Raw genomic sequence first — 21,293 nt, 5'->3', positions numbered from 1 at the left:
AGAAAGCCTCCTTTCCTCGTTACTATTGCTTTTCGGGTGCACTGACATACAAGTGCAGTAACGCAGATTGTCCACCCAGTGACGCTGTGAATAGACAACGGAAGAATTTGCCAGACTCCGATTGGATAGGAACATACATCACTACCGCTTCCCTTACTTCTTTCTCTTCTCCCACCGCCATTGTGGTGAAAGGACTGTGGACAAAATGGTAAGTTAAAATCGCTAACCATCGTATACCAAACCGATTAATGGCATTATTCATTTCAGCTAACGGATAGTGTAATAAACGGCCACATTGATTATGTGTATATTTACGCAAATAGGCTATTGTGTCCCAATATTAAACATCTTGTTCAAATCGCATGATCAACCCCGGTGTCTCTTTACTATTAACGTGTTAAAGCTACCAGAATGGTTGGAACTGTCTCAGATTTAAGTTTATATTCCAAAAACGTCGTTATTGGGGTGGGGAACTTTTTATTTCTTTTTCTGCGAACATCAGGGGTGGCATCGTTTGCTTAGTTTGACAGAGTATCGCGTAGTCATTGCAACCTGGAAAGCTTCTCAGCCTGATGTGAATGGGGATGTATGTCGGATTGTTCAACTTTGTAAATGGCTTTCTGTACATTTCAGTCGTCCCACAAGACGTTCAGGATCAAACGCTTTCTTGCTAAGAAGCAGAAGCAGAACAGGCCTATCCCGCAGTGGATCAGAATGAAGACTGGCAACAAGATCAGGTATGTTTACCTTGCATGTAACGTTGGCGCCGCAAACTGTGCAACAAATGCAATGTGCGTGATACAAACATGCGCTGGTCCCATCTGAAAATGTAAAGCAGGTCTGCAATTACAGTACTTCAAATGTGTGGGAGTATTGTCATTAATCCTGCTGAGAGTAAAATTCTGCTGTGGAGTATTTATACCTGGTCACATTACTGATGAGGATGCTCTGTGGTAGTGACACTAACTTGGCCCAACCTATAAAGTGGAAGATCTAGTGTAAATGTCTTGGTGACTTTGAATTAGTTTTATTTATTTTAATCTATTGTGAAATGGGTCCCTCACAATGTATTCTAGGAGCATATTTAGTAATGGATGAAAATGTTTTAGATTCAGTGTGTGCATTGTCTGGAAGAATCCAAGAGGTTGCATAGTGTAAGGATCCGGGTGGCCTTACTGCTGTAAACATCTTCATGAGCCTGGCTGTCTGATTTCTCATTAACCTGGAAATGTCAGGAATAGGATGAGATCACTATTGATTCACTAATGGGTTTCCTGGTTTTAAGGTATAACTCCAAGAGGAGACACTGGAGGAGGACCAAGCTGGGCTTGTAAGCGCTCAGATCTCCAACATCCCTTGCTTCTTCCATCTGCCAAGACCACCACCTGCTGGGCCTGGAAAGGAAGCCATGTTATCTGGAACAGCAGTCTTTTTGTACAGATACTCTGGTTATACTCGTGTTTGACAATAAAAGATGTGATGAAACCAGAAATGCCTGTCCTCTTGTGGGCTTATTTGTGTGATGGACATTAGAATTGTCATGCATTTAATTTCCTACTAGGGATTAGTTACTGTTGACCTATTTGACATGTCTATAGAACTGCCTAGATTTAGAACAGAAGTTTTCATGTAACGGCGCATGATTTATTGGTAAAATAAGCATCAGTGACATTAACATGATTTGAATAGACTTGCAAAAACACGTGGTAGGCTATTGTGTTTGGTGCATGAGGCACAAAAACACATTGTTAGTAGACATTTGTGTGCACTTGATATTACTGTTTCAATCCCATGTCTACATCTTTTTCCCAAAGAACGAGAAGGGGGACAGCAACTTCTTAAATGACCCAAAACGACTGACAGACCTCCTGGTCAGATCAAACGAGTCCACCTCATCCTTTTCCTCACTAATTTCTGCCGTTGGTAACTGATTGGCGCAATTGTTGTTAGTGTTTTGCAAAAACACAATATGTTCTTCATCCCAAGTGCCTAGAAGTTCCTTTATCTCTATTGGGGTGATTTCTTTCAGATATTGCCAAGCCTTTCTTCCATTGTAGTCCATGGCATCAACATTAGCACCAAACGCACCGACTAGGATCTTAATCACCATATACTGACTGTGCATCGCTGCCACATGAAGTGGGGTGAGACCACCACTGCCTTTCACGTTAATGTTCACTGGAATCTCCACCCTTTCAGAGTGCTTCAATAATTTTATCAGAGTTTCATCTTGGCCCCCTTTGGCGAGCCAGTGGAGCACAGTATAACCACTAACAACATCTTTCCTGGTTAAAAGATAAGGATCTTCTGAAAGAAAGTCCATTATAGTTTCATAGTTCGGATCCACAGAAGACAACATCCATGCGTGTTCCATAGGAGACAGAGCCCAACTCGTATAGTCTAGGAGTCGGACGTCTTCCTCACTGTCCCTTGAGACGCCGGAACTTTCAGAAGACAGTACATGATTAAGTCCACTATGGGAAGGGTTGCTCAAAAATAGATCCTTCAAATATTTTTTTCGCAAAGCAGGAGTGATCGAACCTCTCTCAGGCACACCTGCCGACAATCTCGAAGGTGCGCTGCCAGTATCGCCCGCCTCTTTCAGTAGCCTGGACCTGCGTGCTGAAGCAGAGCCAAGCAGTGCCCGCGCACCATATCTCGACAAGCGCTCTACAATATTTGCACGTCCAGAAGCAGTGCCGTTGGTGTCTTTGTTACTGTACACTGGATCAAATTCAGATTCGCCTATGACATCTTGACGCTGCATCGCTCCTACGCAAAGCACACGCTCAATAGGCCTATTTGTCGCAGTGTTGACATCCTCTGTTGGATCACTGGTGCTGTCATTCATGTTGCCGAGTTTCGGTAACTCGTTTCCTCTTTTTAGAACACTCCCCTGGACATCAGTCTGCTTCTATAAACAATTTGGCTATCTCCACAGCTACTTTTCCCAGAAGACTTCGTAGACTGTTTAAAAAAAAAGACCGAAAAAAGGATTAACCATTCGTTTTGTAATGTTAAACCTAGTCAGCTTTTGTTCCCCTTTTCAACATTATGGGTCACATCATTTTACTTTATGGTTACGAATGTGGTTATTACTTCCAATGCTGCATTAACAAACATTATGTCTATTAAAATCACTGAAGGGTATGAAGCCCTCACCTTCCACCTGGTCGTTCCCATGATGGGTGCATATAACTTTCTTGATCGAAAACGATTCCAGGTTTGAGATTAATTTGTCCACAACGAAAAGCTCCAAACGTCAATCTTTATTGATTCTCCGTGACAAAGTTTCTCCACAGACCCATTTCACTTCCTTCTCTCCGCTCTCAGTACTTCCACTTGGTTAATGATACAAAGTTCAATTCTAATCTCTATGACTAAACTCCAACACATGTGACCTCATTGGTCAATTCTCAGACGGAAGTAAAAGTATGCTAGTGCATGGTCTAGTTGAGATGCTGCTCAAGTCAGCTTTACTGACTAAAGTTCTGAACTTTAGACAATTGTCCATGTTTATATTAAAGAGAATAAGTTTTATTTGTGACTTAAAACAACTTCACAACAAAATCTTAAAAAAAAGAAGCAAAATCAATTCTACATTGAGTCAGGCAACTCTGGAGGCATGTCTACAGTCAACTCATTGATAGTTTGAAGGAAGGCATCCAATTCTGAAGAACAGTCTGGGAAAAAGAAAACAAAGTGTTACTGTTAAATTTGCAAAAAAGTATACCCCCCCATTTCTGCATAACCACTAGTGGCATTCCCATTTCCAACATATTATAATAGTGTGCAAGTGTTACTTCTAGCCGGCCATGTCACACACACGTAGTACCTGGGCGGTGTGTGTTCTTTACAGGAGACAAAAACTGAGTCTCTAAAACTTCCAAGTCCTCCTTGGGTGGATAGGGTGTTTGTGGAAAGGCTAATCCTGGCAGAGCAAGGTGACCCAGACGAACCACATCCTCAGGGACCACATATTTCTCAAACTCTAGAACCACAAAAAATAAACATATACACACACACACGTTGTTTTTAGACAGAAGAGGAAATTGATAACGCAGCATCCAGAAATAAGGATTACCTAGTGGGTCATAGGGTATAAACCTCTCAATATCTGGGTAGTCATCCACCTTGGTCAGGAGAGCAGTTTTAATTTTTGGTTCCTTCTGAAAGATTTAGAGAATCATTAGTGTCAGTCCAAAATGATACCACTATACTTTAAGGTTCTGTAGTTGTTCCATCTTTTTCTTAACTGCCACCACATGTCATGCTAATCCTCTCCCTGGTGCTCATAGGTAGGGTAAAACGTTTTTTGGGGGCTGAGTTTGAGATGCCGACAGCCTCTTACCCAAGTCTCCAGCAATTTGGTTCTCTCATGTCTGACAGCTGGAGTAAGGGCGATCTTGTTGATGGCTCCCAAAGCCTTGCGACCAGATAGAATTGGAGTATGTAATTTTTTCCCAGTAAAAGGAGTCTTCAAGACGTCTGTAATACATTTGTGTAGAGAACACGTTGGGCAGGTCAAACAAATTCTAGTTTACCCGGCGAGAAGTTGCGTAGCAGGTTAAAGGTTTGCTAGTAAGTATTTAAATTAGTTACCTGGGGGAGCAGACGCTAGCCGTTGTCTGATCTTAAAGTTTGGTGCATGAAGCCTTGCATTTTCTCTCTCGGCAAAGTTTATGGAGGCCATATGAGCTACTGTAGTCTCTAAGAAAATGTTAATGTTAGGTACAGATTGCCAGAATGTAAAGATTGAGACTGGTTTAGCTCTGTCTGGCTTAGTAAATCGTTTAAACTACAAGACAGCAAGCTTGTAACTGAATCTACTACTGTTGGTCGCACTCCGCCAGAACACCAAAAGAAGCTAGCTACTGTACTGTACTCTGTAGTTGCTATCTAAAGCTAGGAGCACCTCTCCTTTTCTTCCTATACTTACAGCTAGCTAGCTCAATCGTACGGCCTTTGTTCTGTCTGGGCAGTGAAGAGTTTATCACTAGACAAATTGAAAAACGTGCTTTTACATGTAGTGTAGGCTAACAAGCTCGCTAATCGCCTTACCGTTGCTGGAACAACTCTGTTGTTTTGGTTTGGATATTCAGTACGCAGGTGGGCCAGCGGCTCCTTTTTAAATTGCATCCTACCAGGCTATTGGTTCCGTGCGCTGTAGGGGGTGTGTCCACCTCACGCTGTAGTTTACTTGAACTAGTCTATTACAGTTTAACATTCAATCAAACAAGTTAGGTTAAGTAAATATAAATAAGGCTAAAGCAGTTTGTCATATCTAGGCTATATTGTATTGAATCGAGTAGGTAAGATACTTTTCACAGTTTTACTCTGTTTGCCTAATCATTTTGTAGTATAGACCAATCAAAATCAAAACATTTTCCTCAGACATAATTTATACAAATGAAAAAAAAAATGTGCTAAATAAAGAATGTGTCCTATACGTATAGTATAGGCTACATACTGTTGAGTGTTAAGCGAAAAAAAAAAAAAACATTTGGAGAATCACTACGGTTTACTGCTCCGTATAAACCATTAAGAGAAATACATGGGGAGAATACCTTAATCCTAACCCTAGTTTTGACCTTGTCGATTTAACTCTTTGCCATTTTAATTAATTGTATTGTAAATATATATAAGTACTATTTAAAATATTGGACAGTTCTGATAAAACATGTTGCATACACATGTTGCAGTCATTTTTGATTTCCAGAATATGATCTACGAAGTGGTACATTCTTTCGTGTGTGAGGCCATCTCTGTCGAATGTTATGTGCGGCTTCCTGGGCTGGCATAGGGTCTACTGAAAGTACCATGGCGGCCACTGAAATAGCCAGGCAAGCGGTGAGTAGCCTATAGCTTCCACAGTTAAAGATGCCTTACTGTTTTATTTGCTGCAATTACTTGAAAATCATTGGACATAAACAGCGTAAATACTTCTAGTGTGCTATAGAACAAATGTGGACGAGGTGAAACTAAATTATTTCAGATCCTTTAGCCTTCATGCTATATCACATTTCTAGTATATATACCATTGCACCATATTTATCACAGAATATATCCGATAAATATCTTATATTAGATTATGATATCCTAGTCTTGACTGGGTAACAACGTTTGATGGTCTACAGTCGTCCGCGTGCGCGATGCTTTATTCCCATCAGATAATAAACTTATGATGGGCCTATAGCTAAATAGCTAAATTCAGGATTGGATTTATATACATTCAGTTTCATACTACCATCACTGACCAATAAATAGGCCACACTCATTAACGGTATGTGAAAACATAATCAACGTTTCAGTTGTAACTGTTCTCTTGTTCGATTCCTTTTGATCGCATTGTTTCAGGTCAAGTCAGTACCGTTATTTGACTCGGGCGTTGTCTAATCATAGTGAAATATTTTTAGCGTGGAAATGGGCTAACCATCTCGTTATAGTGTAGGTTATTTAATCTAGGCTAATACAACATTCGACAATTACAATTCCGAATTTACACAATGGAAGACAGCGAACCTACTTTTGGTAAATAATTTCACTCAGTGGAGCAATGAATGACCACCAATCACGAGCCTAGCTATATAATAATTCTAGATAGTGTTCCAAGTAGTCTAAGCATTCGGTTTTGGAATGCTGCATATGTAGGCCAGCCGAGGAGTGTTTGTCAAGTTAAGAACTGCCCTCTGCTGTTCTTAGTAGCCTCTCAGCTGTTTAAACCAAAATCTAACTAGGCCTTGTCAAAATATTGAAGGATTTAGCTTTTACTGAAGGTATTTAACAGTTTGTTAAATCCGCAAACTATTTTACGTTTTGATATATAGGCTATGTAATGTATGGGTAAGCATGACTTTGTGGTGCTCTTTTGGCATGTAATCTAAATTCCTTGCTTGCTTTTCTGCACCTCGCCATCCTGTATGTAGAGTAGAGGATGCACAATGATGTGCACTTCCTTACTTCTAACACACACACCTACACATACACACACACACACGCACACACACAGTGGAATATTGTTCATTGGCAATATACCAGGGTTTAGGCAGCTTTGTGTTGTTTTTCATCACGGCTGGTTGTATTTACTGTGTTTACTCACCCACATACGTGTTTTCTTGTATAGTTTCTCAAAATGTACTGTCGCTGTCCATATATGTACTTTGTGGTTTCGGCTGTTCGCAAATGTGCTACAGGAAACAGGAAGTGAATCACAGAGCACCTGTAGTATGTATTGAAAAGAATGTTGCTGTTGTGTTCTATTAAATTCATAGATCACAATATACTGTCCACCTTATGGATAATTATACTGCGATTCAGATGTCCTAAAACAGATGGATGTTTTAACTGCAGGGAGAAGGTGCTCGGGCTGTACCTCTTGCCGGCCATGTTGGCTTTGACAGCATGCCTGACCAGCTGGTCAACAAGTCTGTCAACCATGGCTTTTGCTTCAACATCCTCTGCGTCGGTGAGTGTCATACATTTTCTTTTCCAACTCAAGGCAAAATGAGACTTATTTGCCTCAATGCATGTCAGGCTTTTACACTACTTGTAAAGCAAATTATCTGACTGTTTGACTTACATGAATATCTAACTGGTCAAACTAAGTTAGTATGGGATGTGCATATTCATCTGTTGAAAGATGTTCTGGGTTCAGATGTGAAATACTGAAAAAAACTGAAATGGAACATCACAACACAGGCTTTTGCAGGCCTCAAACTATCGCAATATAGTTGAATGATGTGTTGGCTGTAAATTATTTATGGGTTAGGTTTTTGTTTTCAATAGTTTTATTAAGTGTGAGTAACTGTCTTTATGGTGATCAAAGACAGTGGTGATAACTCATAGGAAAGAAATCTAGTCTCGTTCAACTGTATTAGGAAGGTTCAATGTTCTTCATCACTGTCCTTCAGGGACCAAAAATATAAACTACGGAACATCTCAGTTTACATTTAGTCATTTAGCTGACCTGCTTGGCCACCCCATTGCTGCTTGCAGCTATATTTATGATTGGTTTCCTAGTTGATTCTCTTCTTCCCTTGGTGGACCCAGTTTGGGTCTGGAGTTCTTTCAAATGAGATGCTCCTACTCTGCCAAGATTTTTGAGGACGAGAGTCCACGGAAACCTCTTCACAATAACCTGAGGTGGACTCGGGGCACAGGAAATGGGAGGAGAGAAAACTGGCATCGAGTTGTCCCATTACTCACCACTGTTTAGTATGCACTCAAAAGTGAAAGGCTTAGAATTGAGAACACTGAGTGAGCGCAAAGCCCTGTTGGTGTGCTGTATGTGTAGATGGAGCCCTGAGGAACATAAATAGGTTTCCTCACAGGGAGAGGAACGGCACTGTCAGCTGACAGCCTCGAACAGCATGAGTTTGTCAGAATACATCAGACCATCAGTGAGTCAGTTCTCTGCCGCCCTTTCTCTCGTGGTCTGCTCCAGAAATCAACGTTAGTGTGTGTTAAGAATACCTCGCTGCTGACACAATCACATTTCCGATGTTTGAGGTCCTGTGCAGCTGCAGCATGTCACATTTAATCTACTCGCCCTTGAAGAGGATTTAGGTTATTACCAATTTCTTCAGTTTATCTTTTTTTGTCTCCTTATAAAGCAAATTCTTGCTTAACAAAAGCTCAGGAGACCTCAAGCGAGAGGCTCATAAAGAAAAATGTAAGAGGAAGTGACAATTAGGGAGTGATCGTAAAATTTACATTCTGGTGGCGTACAGAAATCTGCAGCCTCTTTGTTTGAAATGAAGAGACAAAAACTGCATTTGTTTTAGCAGCAATGAACAAATGAAAAATGTTCATTCTGTGCTCAAAACCCCCTGTTAACAAAGAATGACTTTGAAATACAAAAGTATAGCAGGCATTATTTGTTTAGTGAAAGCCATAGCAAAGCTGCAATGCTAAACATATGACATATTTGTGTCCTAGGGGAGACGGGTCTGGGGAAGTCTACTCTCATGGACACCTTGTTCAACACCAAGTTCGAGGGTGAGCCGACACAGCACAACCAGCCTGGAGTCCAGCTCAAGTCCAACACCTACGAGCTCCAGGAGAGCAACGTGCGTCTCAAACTCACCATGGTCAACACTGTGGGCTTTGGAGACCAGATCAACAAAGAGGACAGGTGAGAGATGAGAACTTGTGCAAAGCTTTTTGTTTGTTTAGCCATGGTTGTCTTCCCATCCAGCCAGGGCAGCATGAGCTTGTCACTGATAACCTAAGCCATGAGCACCTGGGTTTCATCCAACTGTCATTTAGTCATTGCATGAAAACTAATACCTGTTTTTATTGAGTATTAGTGTGATAATAAGAGAGTGTATCACATTTTTTATTATACTTTAGTGGGTATGACTTTTAATACAGCTTTTACTGGGCAAGCTCAGTCAAGTGATCCTTCTTTCATTTAAACAGTCTATTCTGTCATTTCTCTCACAATTGAAGTTAAATAGTGAACAGATGATGTCACATTGTCTGCTGTCATCTGATCCCCCCCTCCCCCTCATCATGGGAGATCAGACAGAAGATGGTGTCATGTGAGTTCCAGTTCCAACCTCAGTCCCAGGCCTGTCGTTCCTCTAGTGGGCCTGAGGGCGTGGCTGTGCTAGTTTCATGAACTGTAACTGGCTTGTAGGTCACAGCTCCAGGTTCAGAGACGGACTTCACATCAGTGTTGAATCTAATAGTGGATGAGTAGAATCTGAGCGCAAGCTGCAGCAAGACAGACAGACAGACAGACCCAGCCCTGGGACAGCCATGTGAGCAGCCCCCTGGCAACTCCTCAAACAGTAACTGTATTTGAAGGGGGGGGGGGGATCTGTGACCCAAATCAGCATCCGGTGGTGCAGAGCATCTTTCCTGTCTTGGCCGGCGGTGGTATTTCTTTGATGTTTCTCCTGCACGCTGATCCATGCCTTCCCAGATCCCTCCCAAGTTCAGACTTGTGATTCTCTGCTAACGAGAGACACCAGTTTTGAACAATTTAGCCGATTCCTTATTGGGAACTGCAGCTTAGTTATACAGACACTCACTCACCCTCTCACCAGGGTTTAAGAACAAACTGGCCTTAATCACTAGCTAAGGAGATCCTGTTCACACACAAAGCAGCCCTTTCGGCTCAAAATATGGGTAAATAAAAGCCTGCAAAGGGATCAGATGAGTCAATCCCATGGGGACAGTTGTCAGACCCGTTGTTTCTGTCTTGAACCATCCCATGTGCTCCCCACAGCTACAAGTCCATTGTGGAGTTCATCGATGCCCAGTTTGAGGCCTATCTGCAGGAGGAGCTGAAGATTAAGCGGACGCTACACAGCTACCACGACACACGCATCCACGCCTGCCTCTACTTCATCGCCCCCACTGGACACTCCCTCAAATCCCTGGACCTGGTCACCATGAAGAAACTGGACAGCAAGGTGAGACACAGCCATCCATTGGAAGGCTGCTCATTTGGCTCTGGACCGACGTGCAGGCACCTCTCCCACCCAAGCCCTCTACGTGTTGAAGAGTCGTCTTCTGTTTCATTTGTAAGGCTTCATTGCTGTTTGTTAGGATTCAGTCATGGGTCATAAACTGGTCCTCGGTGCCATTTGTCTGATCGCAGATGGGCTCCAGGACAGTTATGGCGTTGGTGTAGGTCAGCCGTGAAACACCGATCTTAGGTCCTGCATGCCGTCTCAGTAACGGTTGACTTGTTTTTTTCCGAGGTCCCTTCCTGAATGGCCTTATTTGCATAGAACTCCTGGCGTTGGAACAAAGGGCCTCGTTTACTGTTTGCCAGAGCAGCTGTGCCCACCCAGCAGTCTCTCACTGCAGTGTGATCCAGAGCAGAACCTCTCTTGTGTACACATCCACACAGCCCCGAGCATCCGCCTAGCATCCTGACTCATCTTCAGAGGGCTGCTAGAGAAGGTCTTCAGGCTTGAGGGGCGTAGGAGATAGGACCACAGTGATGCGACGGTGATGTGCGTGTTTGCATGTCTCTTGACTTAATTATCCCTCAGAGATGGGTAGATGTTTCTCAAATGTAGTTTAACAAGTCTCTAACCTTCATTCACGCACCAACCCTCTCAACCCCCCTCTAGCTGTGTTTTGTTTGCAGCAGACGTAGTTGTTTGGAGCTTGTGTTCTTCTGAAATGGCCGCCATTCACTGAGCTCTCATTCCATGGGATCGTTCATCCTGTGTTTGGAGAGCTCTTTAGAATATGGAGTATAAGGAGGACGTCCACCGCCTCCTCTCTCTGGCAGTGCTACACTACCGTGTCCTTACTATTTTTATCTCTGCGCTCTGATTATGTTGTAAGTGCCTTATTCACAAACATCCCCGGAGCTAGAGAGAGGACTGTCGAAGAGAGATAGCTCTGGTAGAATATAAAGAGACGACCACCATTTTCATCATTTCTAAAACTGGATACTAATATTGAATCTTCAAACCCCAGATTATTTCCTTCCTTCAAATCGAGGATTCTCAGTGAAAAGGGGGTGGGGGAGATTCCAGGGTCTATTTATATCCTGTCTTGTCCAGATGTTCCCCAGTTGTCTTAGCAGGCTTAGCTGTGATGTAATGGCCTGGCTGCACAGGAGATGCTCTCACAACCCAGAGGCAGAGTCAGCTGGGCTGAACCTGACAGGGCTGGGGGAGGCAGTGTGGGGTGGGGGGTACAGGGGGTGCATGGTCTGAATGGTAAGGGTTGACCATTCAGACCACATTATCCGTTTGAAAACTAGGTCAGATTTTGTATCTTTTGTTCTAGTTCCTTAGCCTTTGTGAAAAGGGAGATGTGCTTGTCCTTTCCTACGCTGCCTATATACAGTATCTGTATCTGTGGGCATTGTTTCGGAGTCTTGCCGCTGTCACTCATCTTAAAAACGAACCATTTATAGGTCAACATCATTCCCATCATTGCCAAGTCAGATGCCATCTCCAAGAGTGAGCTGACCAAGTTCAAAATCAAGATCACCAGTGAGCTGGTCAGCAACGGAGTCCAGATCTACCAGTTCCCTACGGACGACGAGACGGTGGCAGAGATCAACTCCACCATGAACGTAAGCTAAAACCTGTGTGGTACCTTTCAGAAAAGTAGTGAGATGCCATTATGGGGCATCCTGTAGATGTTATAGTACAAATAAGTACTATTGTGAGGACTTGGAAGGCTTAGCTCCATCACTTGTGTCACAGTGTCAGTGCAGAGTCCATTCCCAGATCCCTGAAACAACAAGCAGCACTAGGGCAGTGCCGTCTGTGTCCACTCATGTTGGGAGGAAACCTTAGCACACTGGGAGGGGAGCAGAGCGTCCCCGTACAATCAGCCAGCCCTCGCTGCAGGAAGCTCTCAGTGTGGGAAAGAGCCTGTAGCCGCTGACAAACGAACCGAGCGGGCCGCGAGGCGTGATGGCGGCCATTGCCTGTGAAGGATTCAGTTGATAACATTCGTAAATAACGCCACTGCTCCAACAAAAGGCCACTGACCCTAACCTCTGGCAGGGCCTCTGGCCATATCACATCACAGAGCACTCTCTAAAAATCACCCAGAATTAATGTCATACCCGTCTACCATGACCCTGTCCACAGTTTATATGTGATTAACTGTCCACGCCTGGCTGTTACAATCCCCAGAGAAACGTTCCAGTGTAAAATAAGTCCCTATGAAGCTAAATTAAAATGTGTGCTAACAGGCTGATATCACGCGTTGTCACAGAAGGCAGATTGCATACTGTGTGCCAGCGTGGTGTTAGTGTGACGTGAGAGAAAGACACTCAGATGGGGTGACTAGCGGAGGGGACCCAGGTGTCGATGGCACACTGACACCGTTCGTCTCCGATGTCTGTGCTCCTCCGCAGGCTCATTTGCCCTTCGCCGTGGTAGGCAGCACCGAAGAGGTGAAGATCGGCAACAAGATGGTGAAGGCGCGACAGTACCCCTGGGGGACGGTGCAGGGTAAGCCGGGGGTCACGCCCCACACAGGAAATGAGACAGGGTCACGGGGGGGGGGGGGGGGGGATCTTCCCGCTCTGCCGCCATTTCCTCTCCTCCCACTCATTTCTCTCCCCGACCGAAGCACGCAGTTAGAGCTCAGCCGTAGCAGCTTATGTAACTTCATTAATGTGTGTCTGTTTAACACTGCTGGCTGCTCCTCCATAGATGTATGTTGGAGCCACAGCAGCTGTCAGCTGACATGGTAAAGAGATGGAAAAGGACAGGCATGTCACAGACAAGGATAACATTGATTTGTTTTGAGCTGGCCAAGGCGAAACAGGAAATCATTTTTATCGATCAAAAAACTAATAGAGGGACAGTCATTAACAGACGGTAGCATTAGACAAATAAAATGGTTTGCATGTGACAGATGGGGAGAGTTTAAGATGACATGATACTGCCCCCACATTTCCCATATCCCATCTGCTCTTATCACATTCACTGTGTAGTGGCTTTGTGAATGTGTGTGTGTGTGGGAGAGTTGTCTATGAACAAGCAATAGCTCTGCTCTGCCCAACACAAATACAATGGAGTTTGCCTAGGGCTGTCTCTGACATTGTGCACCATGGACTACTTCCTGTGGGCGTGTGTGCACATGACATACCAAGGGCCACTGAACATCTATGGGTCTCTGAACTATTGTGTGTACATGTGCATGCTTACAAACATAGTAGCCAGTGGTGGTTTGACTGGATCAGCAATGCCTTTGATCAATTGTGTAAATAGTGTTTCTGTTCAGTCACAATCGTTGCTTCAATCAATACTGAATCAGGGGTCACCCGTGGCCCTTGTCAGTTATTGGAGAGCATGGAGTAGGAAAGTAGCTTGGCTCTGACGCAGGTCACTGTGTTGTCGTGGGCAGTGGAGAACGAGAACCACTGCGACTTTGTGAAGCTGCGGGAGATGCTGATCAGGGTGAACATGGAGGACCTGAGGGAGCAGACACACACGCGCCACTACGAGCTCTACAGACGCTGCAAGCTGGAGGAGATGGGCTTCAAGGACACAGACCCCGACAGCAAGCCCTTCAGGTATGACCTCCGCCCCCTACCTACTCGCCTATGGCTGTTTGAACTTATCTTCCCACCACTTTCCATATTTTCCTTCTCCCCATAGACCTTTAGTGTCATATACATATAGGGTGTCAGGTGGCTGAGTGGTTAGGGAATCAGGCTAGTAATCTGAAGGTTGCCAGTTCGATTCCCGGCCGTGCCAAATGACGTTGTGTCCTTGGGCAAGGCAGTTCACCCTACTTGCCTCGGGGGGAATGTCCATGTACTTACTGTAAGTCGCTCTGGATAAGAGCGTCTGCTAAATGACTAAATGTAAATGTAAATATACTTAAAATATATATATATATATATATATATATATATTTAGGGAAGGTATATCTATGGTTAGAGCACTTGACCTTAGATTAAGTGGTGGCAGGTTAAAATCCTCCCCTGCACTGGACGTAGCGTGTGTAAAAGCGTCTGCTAAATGAGTACAGTACTATGACTACCTTTACAACATTCGTTCCTTTTAATTTGTACTGGTTAATTTTTCTAACCCGCTGTCTCCCATCTTCCTCCCTGTTTGGACCCCAGTCTGCAGGAGACATACGAGGCCAAGAGGAACGAGTTCATGGGCGAGCTGCAGAAGAAGGAGGAGGAGATGAGGCAGATGTTCGTCCAGAGAGTCAAGGAGAAGGAGGCTGAGCTCAAAGAGGCAGAGAAAGAGGTGTGCGCCTGTGTGGAGCTGGCATGACAGACATCAGTGCTAAGTAAACTTGGGGCTCCGTGTGAGATTCTGAGAACTTATGAAACATGTCTTCCCTCTTGCCTCACCCCCACGCTCACACAGCTGCACGATAAGTTCGACCGCCTGAAGAAGCTCCACCAGGATGAGAAGAAGAAGCTGGAGGACAAGAAGAAGTCCCTGGACGACGAGCTCAACATGTTCAAGCAGAAAAAGACTGCTGCTGAGCTCCTGCTAAACCAAGCCCAGCAAGCAGGGGGCTCCACCACACTCAAGCGGGACAAGGAGAGGAAAAAGTAAGTAGCCTCTCTGTTTGCGTCTTCACAGCGGCAGGTGTTGGTTTCAGGGCTTTTGAGGATGCACATGGAGCAGCTTCGACCCTACAACCCAGAACGACAAGGAGCCAAGTCTAACATTATAAACAATTCCTTCTGAGATTCTTTGTTTTGCTGAGCATTGTAATATTGTAATGTTACACATTGTAATATGTGTAATTAACTGTGCTGATGCCTTATGAATATTTTGGGGATGTGTCACAATGTGTTTTTTCCTCCACAATGTGTCATTGTATTGACCACTTTAATTGACCACACTGTGTGATGTTGCACTTATTAAGATATGAAGCCTGGCACACACTCAAATCAACACGCTCAGTCTCCTTAAACGTTCAAATGCCTAGTGTTGACGCATTCCTTGAACTGTGAGCACAGTTTTGATTTGTCCCACTCATGTTATCACTGAGCCCTGGCTTTGCCTCTAATAGATAACCACTGATCAACCGTAGCTGACTCAGATTATGTAGAACTGGAGCAAGGATGGATGTTGATCTTGAAGACTTACTAGCAGGGGATCATTCTCCATTTACAGCTGTGGAATAGAACTTTCCATAAAGGAGACATGGCACTGAGTTACAGCCTCCTCAGGAAGAAAACACTTCGACAAAATTAATAGTACATTCTAGAGAAGCTAATGATATGAACTTGTTTATGTAGTCCCACAAGTATCTGAATCATAAATACCACTAGGGACTCTATCTGGCCTTGTGGTACGGGTCATTGTCAACGGCCAAGTGAAAAATAATGGTGTCAGAATAGACGGCATCAGTTTTACAGTATGTTAACAGTGTTTACCCCATCATGATGGTATTGACTCCTGATTGTGTATTCAAGCTGATGTGACCCCTGTCACCCGCCCGTTAGAAAGGAAGAAGACACTTGCACTGAGAAGGTTCTTAATTCTTTCTTTTTTTCTTTCTTTCTTGGTTATTTCCTAGACAGTTTTGTCATTTTTCCCCGCTGTCTCCAATGCTCTTCTTGATTATCCACCAGGCAACTGTGTTCCTTCAAACACAGGGTCCTTTTGTCTGTCCATTCACCACATGTCTATGGGTAACTGAGGCAAACAGGACTTCCTAGGTGATTAGAGGGGGTGTGGTCTCATTTAGATCATTGAATCCAAAGACGGGGTCTTCAGTTTCCTCAGTAACCAAAATACATGATTATTGCATGTTTGTTCTGTGATAATAGTTGTGACATGGGGGCATGTGCATGTGTATGTATGAATGTATGTGTCAATATTGTTGCATCCATGTCTTCCAGTTAACTACTCCCTGCATGCTGCATGAGACACGCTATGCTGGTAAGGCTTGTTCACTGAGCTACTCCCATAGTTACCAACAACAAATGCACACAAGTACATGAGAGAACACCCATGTCAATGTATGTTCATTTAAAACCATTCAAGCTAACAACCATTAAGTAATATCAGTTAGTTTTGCCTTTTAAAAGGTAGTTTAACTTTTAAAGCAATTGCGTTTTGTCTCCCCCCCCCCCCTCCCCCCCCCCCCCCCCCCGATTACGTTCCACATAGAGCATTTATGCTGTTAGCATCCATTATTAAGGCCAGTATATCCCCCCACAGCTTGGCTGGAGGGCAGCATACTGGCGTAGCTGTAGATCATGTCCTGGGGTTGGCCTCTGTATCAGCCAGTTCATTAGCCCCCATAATATTTTCTGCCCCTCATGCCCCCGGACTCCACAACAATCTACTTTTTGTGTTCCTCCCCTGCCATCTCCTGCCCTGCCCAACCAGAACACAGAGAGCCATTCAGACTTGAGCAGAGACTGCAGAGTCGAAATAGGCAGAGTTTAGGCTCGTACAGCCTCAGGGCCCATCCTTGTTTACAAGGACACAGAAACATTGCCAATGTAGATACAATAGCAAGTCCACTGAGAGCTGCAGCATGTTTTTCCTGCAGATTTACCCATGGGGGGAAGAATGAGGGGAAAGGAAGACATATGTCTCACAGCTTGTGTAAACTCTCACTCCTCAGTCCAGCTTGTCTCTGTTCAAAGTGATGAAAACAGCCTGCTTTCTCAGCAGTGCCGACACAGGGCCATGTTGTCAGGAAATGAGCAGTGTGAGACAACCACGTCAACTGTTGAAACCACAATTGGGTTGATAAAAGTCTAAACCCCTTGTATAGCTGATAAACTAGTTCTCAGAAAAGTTAATGTATCCCCTTCAGGGATACATGTCTGTTTACGCCTTACTCTAAATACATGTTCTCTTCAACATGTCATTTGCTACTAACCCAGATGTGATTGTGTTTCTGATATTACTGAATGTCTAGCGTTGATGTTAACCCGTAGAAAGCAATAACGGTCCTTCTCTCTCGTTTCCAGTTCAGGATTCCTGTAGAAAAGTGCACCCTCAACCAGCTGTGAATGAGTTTTCACCCCATCCTCCCTGCAGTGCCTCTGCCCTGCCCTCACCCTTTCCCCATTCCAACCTCACATATGCCCCCTGCTCTGTGGAAGAATCAAGCCATTACTGTGAATGGAATCCTTGACTCGGAAGCATCCTTTTTTGTGCTAAAGATGCTTGTTTTTTGTATGGTGTTGCGCAAGCCATTATTCAGCTTTTTTATGGAAAGTATCTTATCCTTTAAAAAAATTAAAGAATCTGTGTAGCTGTTAAGCATGATTGAGTGTGCGTTTAACATTAACATGCTGTTGTCACTGGCAGGAGTTTTTAGATGCAGAGATTAAACACAAACTGTAGTATGACTAAGTCAGTAGAGTGTGTTTGCCTACGTAGTTACTCAGACTGTCACACTACTCACTTATGTCCTTTCAAAGATTTAATTATGTTCTAGACAATTATTTTAAAGAGAAAGAACTATGTAATGAAAAAATCATCATGTATGAGGATATACATTTACAGAATACTCCACCCTGGAACAGAGTGGTATTATTCCATTGCTAATGTTGTTTCACTCTAGCATGGTGCATGTGCAAACATTAGCTTAATACTCTCATCTTCTCCTGCCATACTTGAATCATGGATTGTTACGCCATATCTGCTTACTTGTTTTAGCCTTCACGTTTGGAAATGTTCACAAATATGATTTTATATATTGTCAGTGCAACTGTGACTTTCTTTCCTATGCACTAAAGCACATTTGAAGCCATCTAACCAAATATCAATCACATGGGAATCAGTATTGCATTTGTATCAGTGTTTTAAAGAAACTTTATTTCCGAAGGTAATAAAGGGCACATTTTAAATGTTTTAACTGTGAAAACTATTATTTTATATTATAATGGAACAATGTAACACAGTTCTTTTAGAGTAGAGTGGGTGTATAGGAGAAATAATTCAGGTGTCAATCTCAGTGTGTGGCTGTTGTGCACAGATTAAATGCTGAAAGATCTCAGTCACTAGACCAAAATGGTTGACTGGATTTGAGTCTCACCTATGCTTAGATAGTATATGTTTTGTCCATAAAAGGATCTCCGGAACCACTTTAAGCATGTAAGTGTATCCATGCTCAAAAACCCCAGTGTACCCCACTACAAGACATTTGAGTTTGAGGAGTCCTAAGGTAATTGCTTCATTTTTCTTCAATGATAAAAATGTGTAACTCACACAGAGGCATGGTCTTCCTCTTTTTGGTCTGACACATTCTCACACCGGGTGTAGCTGTGTGCAGCTTCTCATCCTAACCTCTCGGGTTTCCCTGTCTCAGTTGGGGAAACGGTTGTCCTAGCTAAGCTCCATGTAGTGGTAGGGAGTATTTAAGATGTGTTGTATTATCTGCTCATTGCTCTGTGTGTATTCACTTTCCTTTGCAGTAATCCCTGGCTCTGCACTGAGTAGGTCCTCCGCCCCAAGCTTTGCTAAGGGACCAGGCTTTATGGGTACAACGAGTACCCCAATGCTGAGGCTATGTGGACCCCACCCTACTATGTTTTCTAAATATCATGTTCTCTGCATAATATGTATTAACCAAAGAATATATGTATTTCACTGCTGCTCTAACCTTTCTATACTTGCTGTGAGACTAAATGGGCTACTTGCTTATTTGTTTGTGCTTGTGACTAAAATCATGCTAATTTATTATGTGGCATTTTTGTTGTGATGATTTGACCAATATGACCATTGATATTTGCTTTTTTAAATACACTTGTTGATCATTGTTGTTCACTATCACGTTTATGCTCTGTTGTAGTATTGACTAACTGACAACAAACACCAATGTGTTTCCAATGTCAGGGCATTGTTCCATTTGCAGTTAACCAATATACATGTTATTATTTAAAATTAATCAAATTTTGTATCAAGAACATAAATGTAGGCATTTATCAAAGCGGTGTGTGCTACAGTCTTACCTCAGTACATACGTGTAAGCCTTCCCTGATAGTAATGTTGGCAAAATACTTCCATGTATGCGTGAGGCAAAATACTACCGCTTTCCGACTGAACTATCCAAAGTCTTAATATTGTATCTTTCCACTGGTAAAATGATCTTGCTGGCTGCTTACGTATGACTTCTAACCTGCACTTACTGTATCTGTTTCTCTCTCTTTCTCTTTAGCTTCTTTTAATCTGTCTTGGCCACCTGTCTGAAGAGGGGATTGCAGCTTCAACAAGAACTAAGCACCCATTCCTCTCTAGAACTAAGACCTCTTCCTGTCTTTCTCACTGCATCAACCTTTTTTAACTTCCATCTCATCTGCTTTATTGAATATGGCCTTATGTGGGCTTCACATGGTATTTAATTTTTTTTATTCATGTTTTGCCACCAAATAACTGTACACTTCAGCAAGTAGTAGGCCTGTACAAATACATTTACGGCCGTGGTGAATATGAACAAAGCTGTGTCTATGCATGTGCTTAAAATTTTTGTAGAAGATAATCACGGCTAATTAATATATGTTCATGAACCATTTGGCTACTGCCAAGGGTTCCTCAATAATTTTGCATTACATAAATTTTTGGGACAATCATAGTTGTCAATTTGCCACCAGAGACAAGGGCACTGTTTCATAAATTCTTCATACTCTTCAAAAAGGTAGTTTTCCCTCAAAGATTTAACAAATACTAGGCCCAAAGACATACTTGTGTTGTTAAAGTTAAACACATTTACTGTTAAATATTTCTTAGGAAATTCTGTCCAAAGTTATCTACTTTGTACCATCATTGCTATCCAAATTAAGATAACACATAGCCTATGTATTCCTTCTCATTTTTTTATTATGCCTTGCTGGATTTCTGGATGTCTTGAAGATACTTGGTGACAAAAGACAAACGTTTCCCATGATTAAATACCATGTAGGTCACATTTAATGCTCCTTACACATTGTGCATTAATTCTCAGCAGCCAATTCTGTAATATGCATGTCTTATATGATTTATTTAGTTTTTATCATGTGAACTTGACTTTTCCCTCCATTGTTGTTTTCATCCATTACAGATCTGTTTTGCACTCTTTCTTAAATACTCCTTTTGTTTGACCGGTGCTTATCTTGTGTGTTCTTTCCAAGTATGCATACTTTTGCTCTATCCACAAATTTTAGCACCCATATTGCCAAATATTATAATGAGATGGAGTTTAATTCCAGATGTGGAAAAACAGAAAGATACTCATGCATTTGTATAATTTATAAGGATATATTTTGTGTATTGAAGTGGAGACCTGTTGTTTATGAAATATGATATTTGGACGTGACTCCTCTGTGTAAAGTAACATTGTGGTGTAAGAAATTGACATACATTTTTCTAGCATCAGCCAAATTCACCTCTCCTATCCATAAACCTACCACTTCACGAATTGCTTATACAATATCTGACTAGTTTGATCCCATTGATGTACATTTTCAATAAAATTATTAAGTAAAATGTGTCATCTTTTTGGGGCTTATTTTGTTTAGGCCTATGCCTACTTCATACAGCCAAACCTGTAATGTGAAATTTAATTTCAGGATATCATTGTGAACAAGAAACAGTGCCACCAAATGCTAGGAACCTGCAATTGCCCCCTATATTTCTCATGTTGACTAACCACAAAAACTTAGTGCAACTTAGGGGCTAGCAAAATATGATAACCAAAACGTGTGTATTTGGGACGTGGGAGCAATACAAAATGTATTTAAATAGAAAAACAGCGCTCTCATACTTCTGCATGCTTTCCTTGCCAATCTTTGGTAAGGAAGTAGCGAGCCGCTCCGATTTCTTTTTATTATCACTGACTGTTGCAAAGCAAATCTCAAAGGGCTTCATTACAAA

General features: G+C 42.7%; 4 protein-coding genes and 1 non-coding gene across 9 annotated transcripts; 3 read left to right on the top strand and 2 right to left on the bottom strand.

The window, feature by feature from the left end:
* The first annotated feature begins 56 nt into the window (after positions 1-56).
* On the top strand, positions 57-1,492 carry rpl39 (ribosomal protein L39). Its single transcript, XM_062476251.1, has 3 exons — positions 57-208; positions 634-737; positions 1,286-1,492. The coding sequence occupies exons 1-3, from the start codon at positions 206-208 to the stop codon at positions 1,332-1,334; spliced, it is 156 nt and encodes a 51-aa protein (XP_062332235.1). The 5' UTR covers positions 57-205; the 3' UTR covers positions 1,335-1,492.
* Positions 832-965, top strand: LOC134033109 (small nucleolar RNA SNORA69). Its single transcript, XR_009932095.1, has one exon. It is a non-coding gene; the product is annotated as a small nucleolar RNA SNORA69 (small nucleolar RNA).
* A 144-nt stretch (positions 1,493-1,636) lies between the features above and the next one.
* On the bottom strand, positions 1,637-3,290 carry sowahd (sosondowah ankyrin repeat domain family d). The gene is made up of 2 exons (XM_062477034.1): positions 3,163-3,290; positions 1,637-2,967 (listed from the first exon to the last, which is right to left on the bottom strand). The coding sequence occupies exon 2, from the start codon at positions 2,849-2,851 to the stop codon at positions 1,796-1,798; it is 1,056 nt and encodes a 351-aa protein (XP_062333018.1). The 5' UTR covers positions 2,852-2,967; positions 3,163-3,290; the 3' UTR covers positions 1,637-1,795.
* Positions 3,255-5,208, bottom strand: pttg1 (PTTG1 regulator of sister chromatid separation, securin). The gene is made up of 6 exons (XM_062477035.1): positions 5,062-5,208; positions 4,603-4,710; positions 4,352-4,488; positions 4,085-4,169; positions 3,836-3,991; positions 3,255-3,683 (listed from the first exon to the last, which is right to left on the bottom strand). Exons 2-6 carry the CDS (start codon positions 4,691-4,693, stop codon positions 3,598-3,600), a joined length of 555 nt encoding a protein of 184 aa, XP_062333019.1. The 5' UTR covers positions 4,694-4,710; positions 5,062-5,208; the 3' UTR covers positions 3,255-3,597.
* A 496-nt stretch (positions 5,209-5,704) lies between these two features.
* septin6 (septin 6) lies at positions 5,705-20,736 on the top strand. Of its 5 annotated transcripts, none has more exons than XR_009932062.1 (11): positions 5,720-5,850; positions 7,351-7,465; positions 8,938-9,133; positions 10,235-10,421; positions 11,891-12,052; positions 12,848-12,944; positions 13,846-14,014; positions 14,573-14,705; positions 14,829-15,019; positions 15,893-15,950; positions 17,408-20,736. XR_009932062.1 is itself a non-coding variant. In XM_062477033.1 (11 exons), the coding sequence occupies exons 1-10, from the start codon at positions 5,773-5,775 to the stop codon at positions 16,323-16,325; spliced, it is 1,332 nt and encodes a 443-aa protein (XP_062333017.1). In that variant the 5' UTR covers positions 5,720-5,772; the 3' UTR covers positions 16,326-16,361; positions 17,408-20,736. The 5 variants fall into 5 exon arrangements, 4 of the variants coding, with proteins under 4 accessions (XP_062333014.1, XP_062333017.1, XP_062333016.1 ...); XM_062477033.1 differs by lacking the exon at positions 15,893-15,950 and adding an exon at positions 16,322-16,361; XM_062477030.1 differs by lacking the exon at positions 15,893-15,950 and having other exon boundaries at positions 5,705-5,850; positions 18,860-20,736.
* Positions 20,737-21,293: the final 557 nt, after the last annotated feature.

The sequence above is a fragment of the Osmerus eperlanus genome, chromosome 13, assembly GCF_963692335.1.
Source record: "Osmerus eperlanus chromosome 13, fOsmEpe2.1, whole genome shotgun sequence".
In the NCBI taxonomy this organism is placed as follows: Eukaryota; Metazoa; Chordata; class Actinopteri; order Osmeriformes; family Osmeridae; genus Osmerus; species Osmerus eperlanus.
The sequence above is the reverse complement of the archived record's forward strand: the minus strand, read 5'-3'. Positions and strand labels throughout refer to the sequence as shown.

Coding starts and splice junctions, on each gene's coding strand:
- rpl39 (XM_062476251.1), top strand. Junction 738..1,285: donor AAGACTGGCAACAAGATCAG/GTATGTTTACCT, acceptor CCTGGTTTTAAG/GTATAACTCCAAGAGGAGAC.
- sowahd (XM_062477034.1), bottom strand. CDS start 2,851: ATGAATGACAGCACCAGTGATCCAACAGAGGATGTCAACACTGCGACA.
- pttg1 (XM_062477035.1), bottom strand. CDS start 4,693: ATGGCCTCCATAAACTTTGCCGAGAGAGAAAATGCAAGGCTTCATGCA. Junction 3,992..4,084: donor TATACCCTATGACCCACTAG/GTAATCCTTATT, acceptor TTGTGGTTCTAG/AGTTTGAGAAATATGTGGTC. Junction 3,684..3,835: donor AAAGAACACACACCGCCCAG/GTACTACGTGTG, acceptor TCTTTTTCCCAG/ACTGTTCTTCAGAATTGGAT.
- septin6 (XM_062477030.1), top strand. CDS start 5,773: ATGTTATGTGCGGCTTCCTGGGCTGGCATAGGGTCTACTGAAAGTACC. Junction 12,053..12,847: donor AGATCAACTCCACCATGAAC/GTAAGCTAAAAC, acceptor GCTCCTCCGCAG/GCTCATTTGCCCTTCGCCGT. Junction 12,945..13,845: donor CCCCTGGGGGACGGTGCAGG/GTAAGCCGGGGG, acceptor TGTCGTGGGCAG/TGGAGAACGAGAACCACTGC.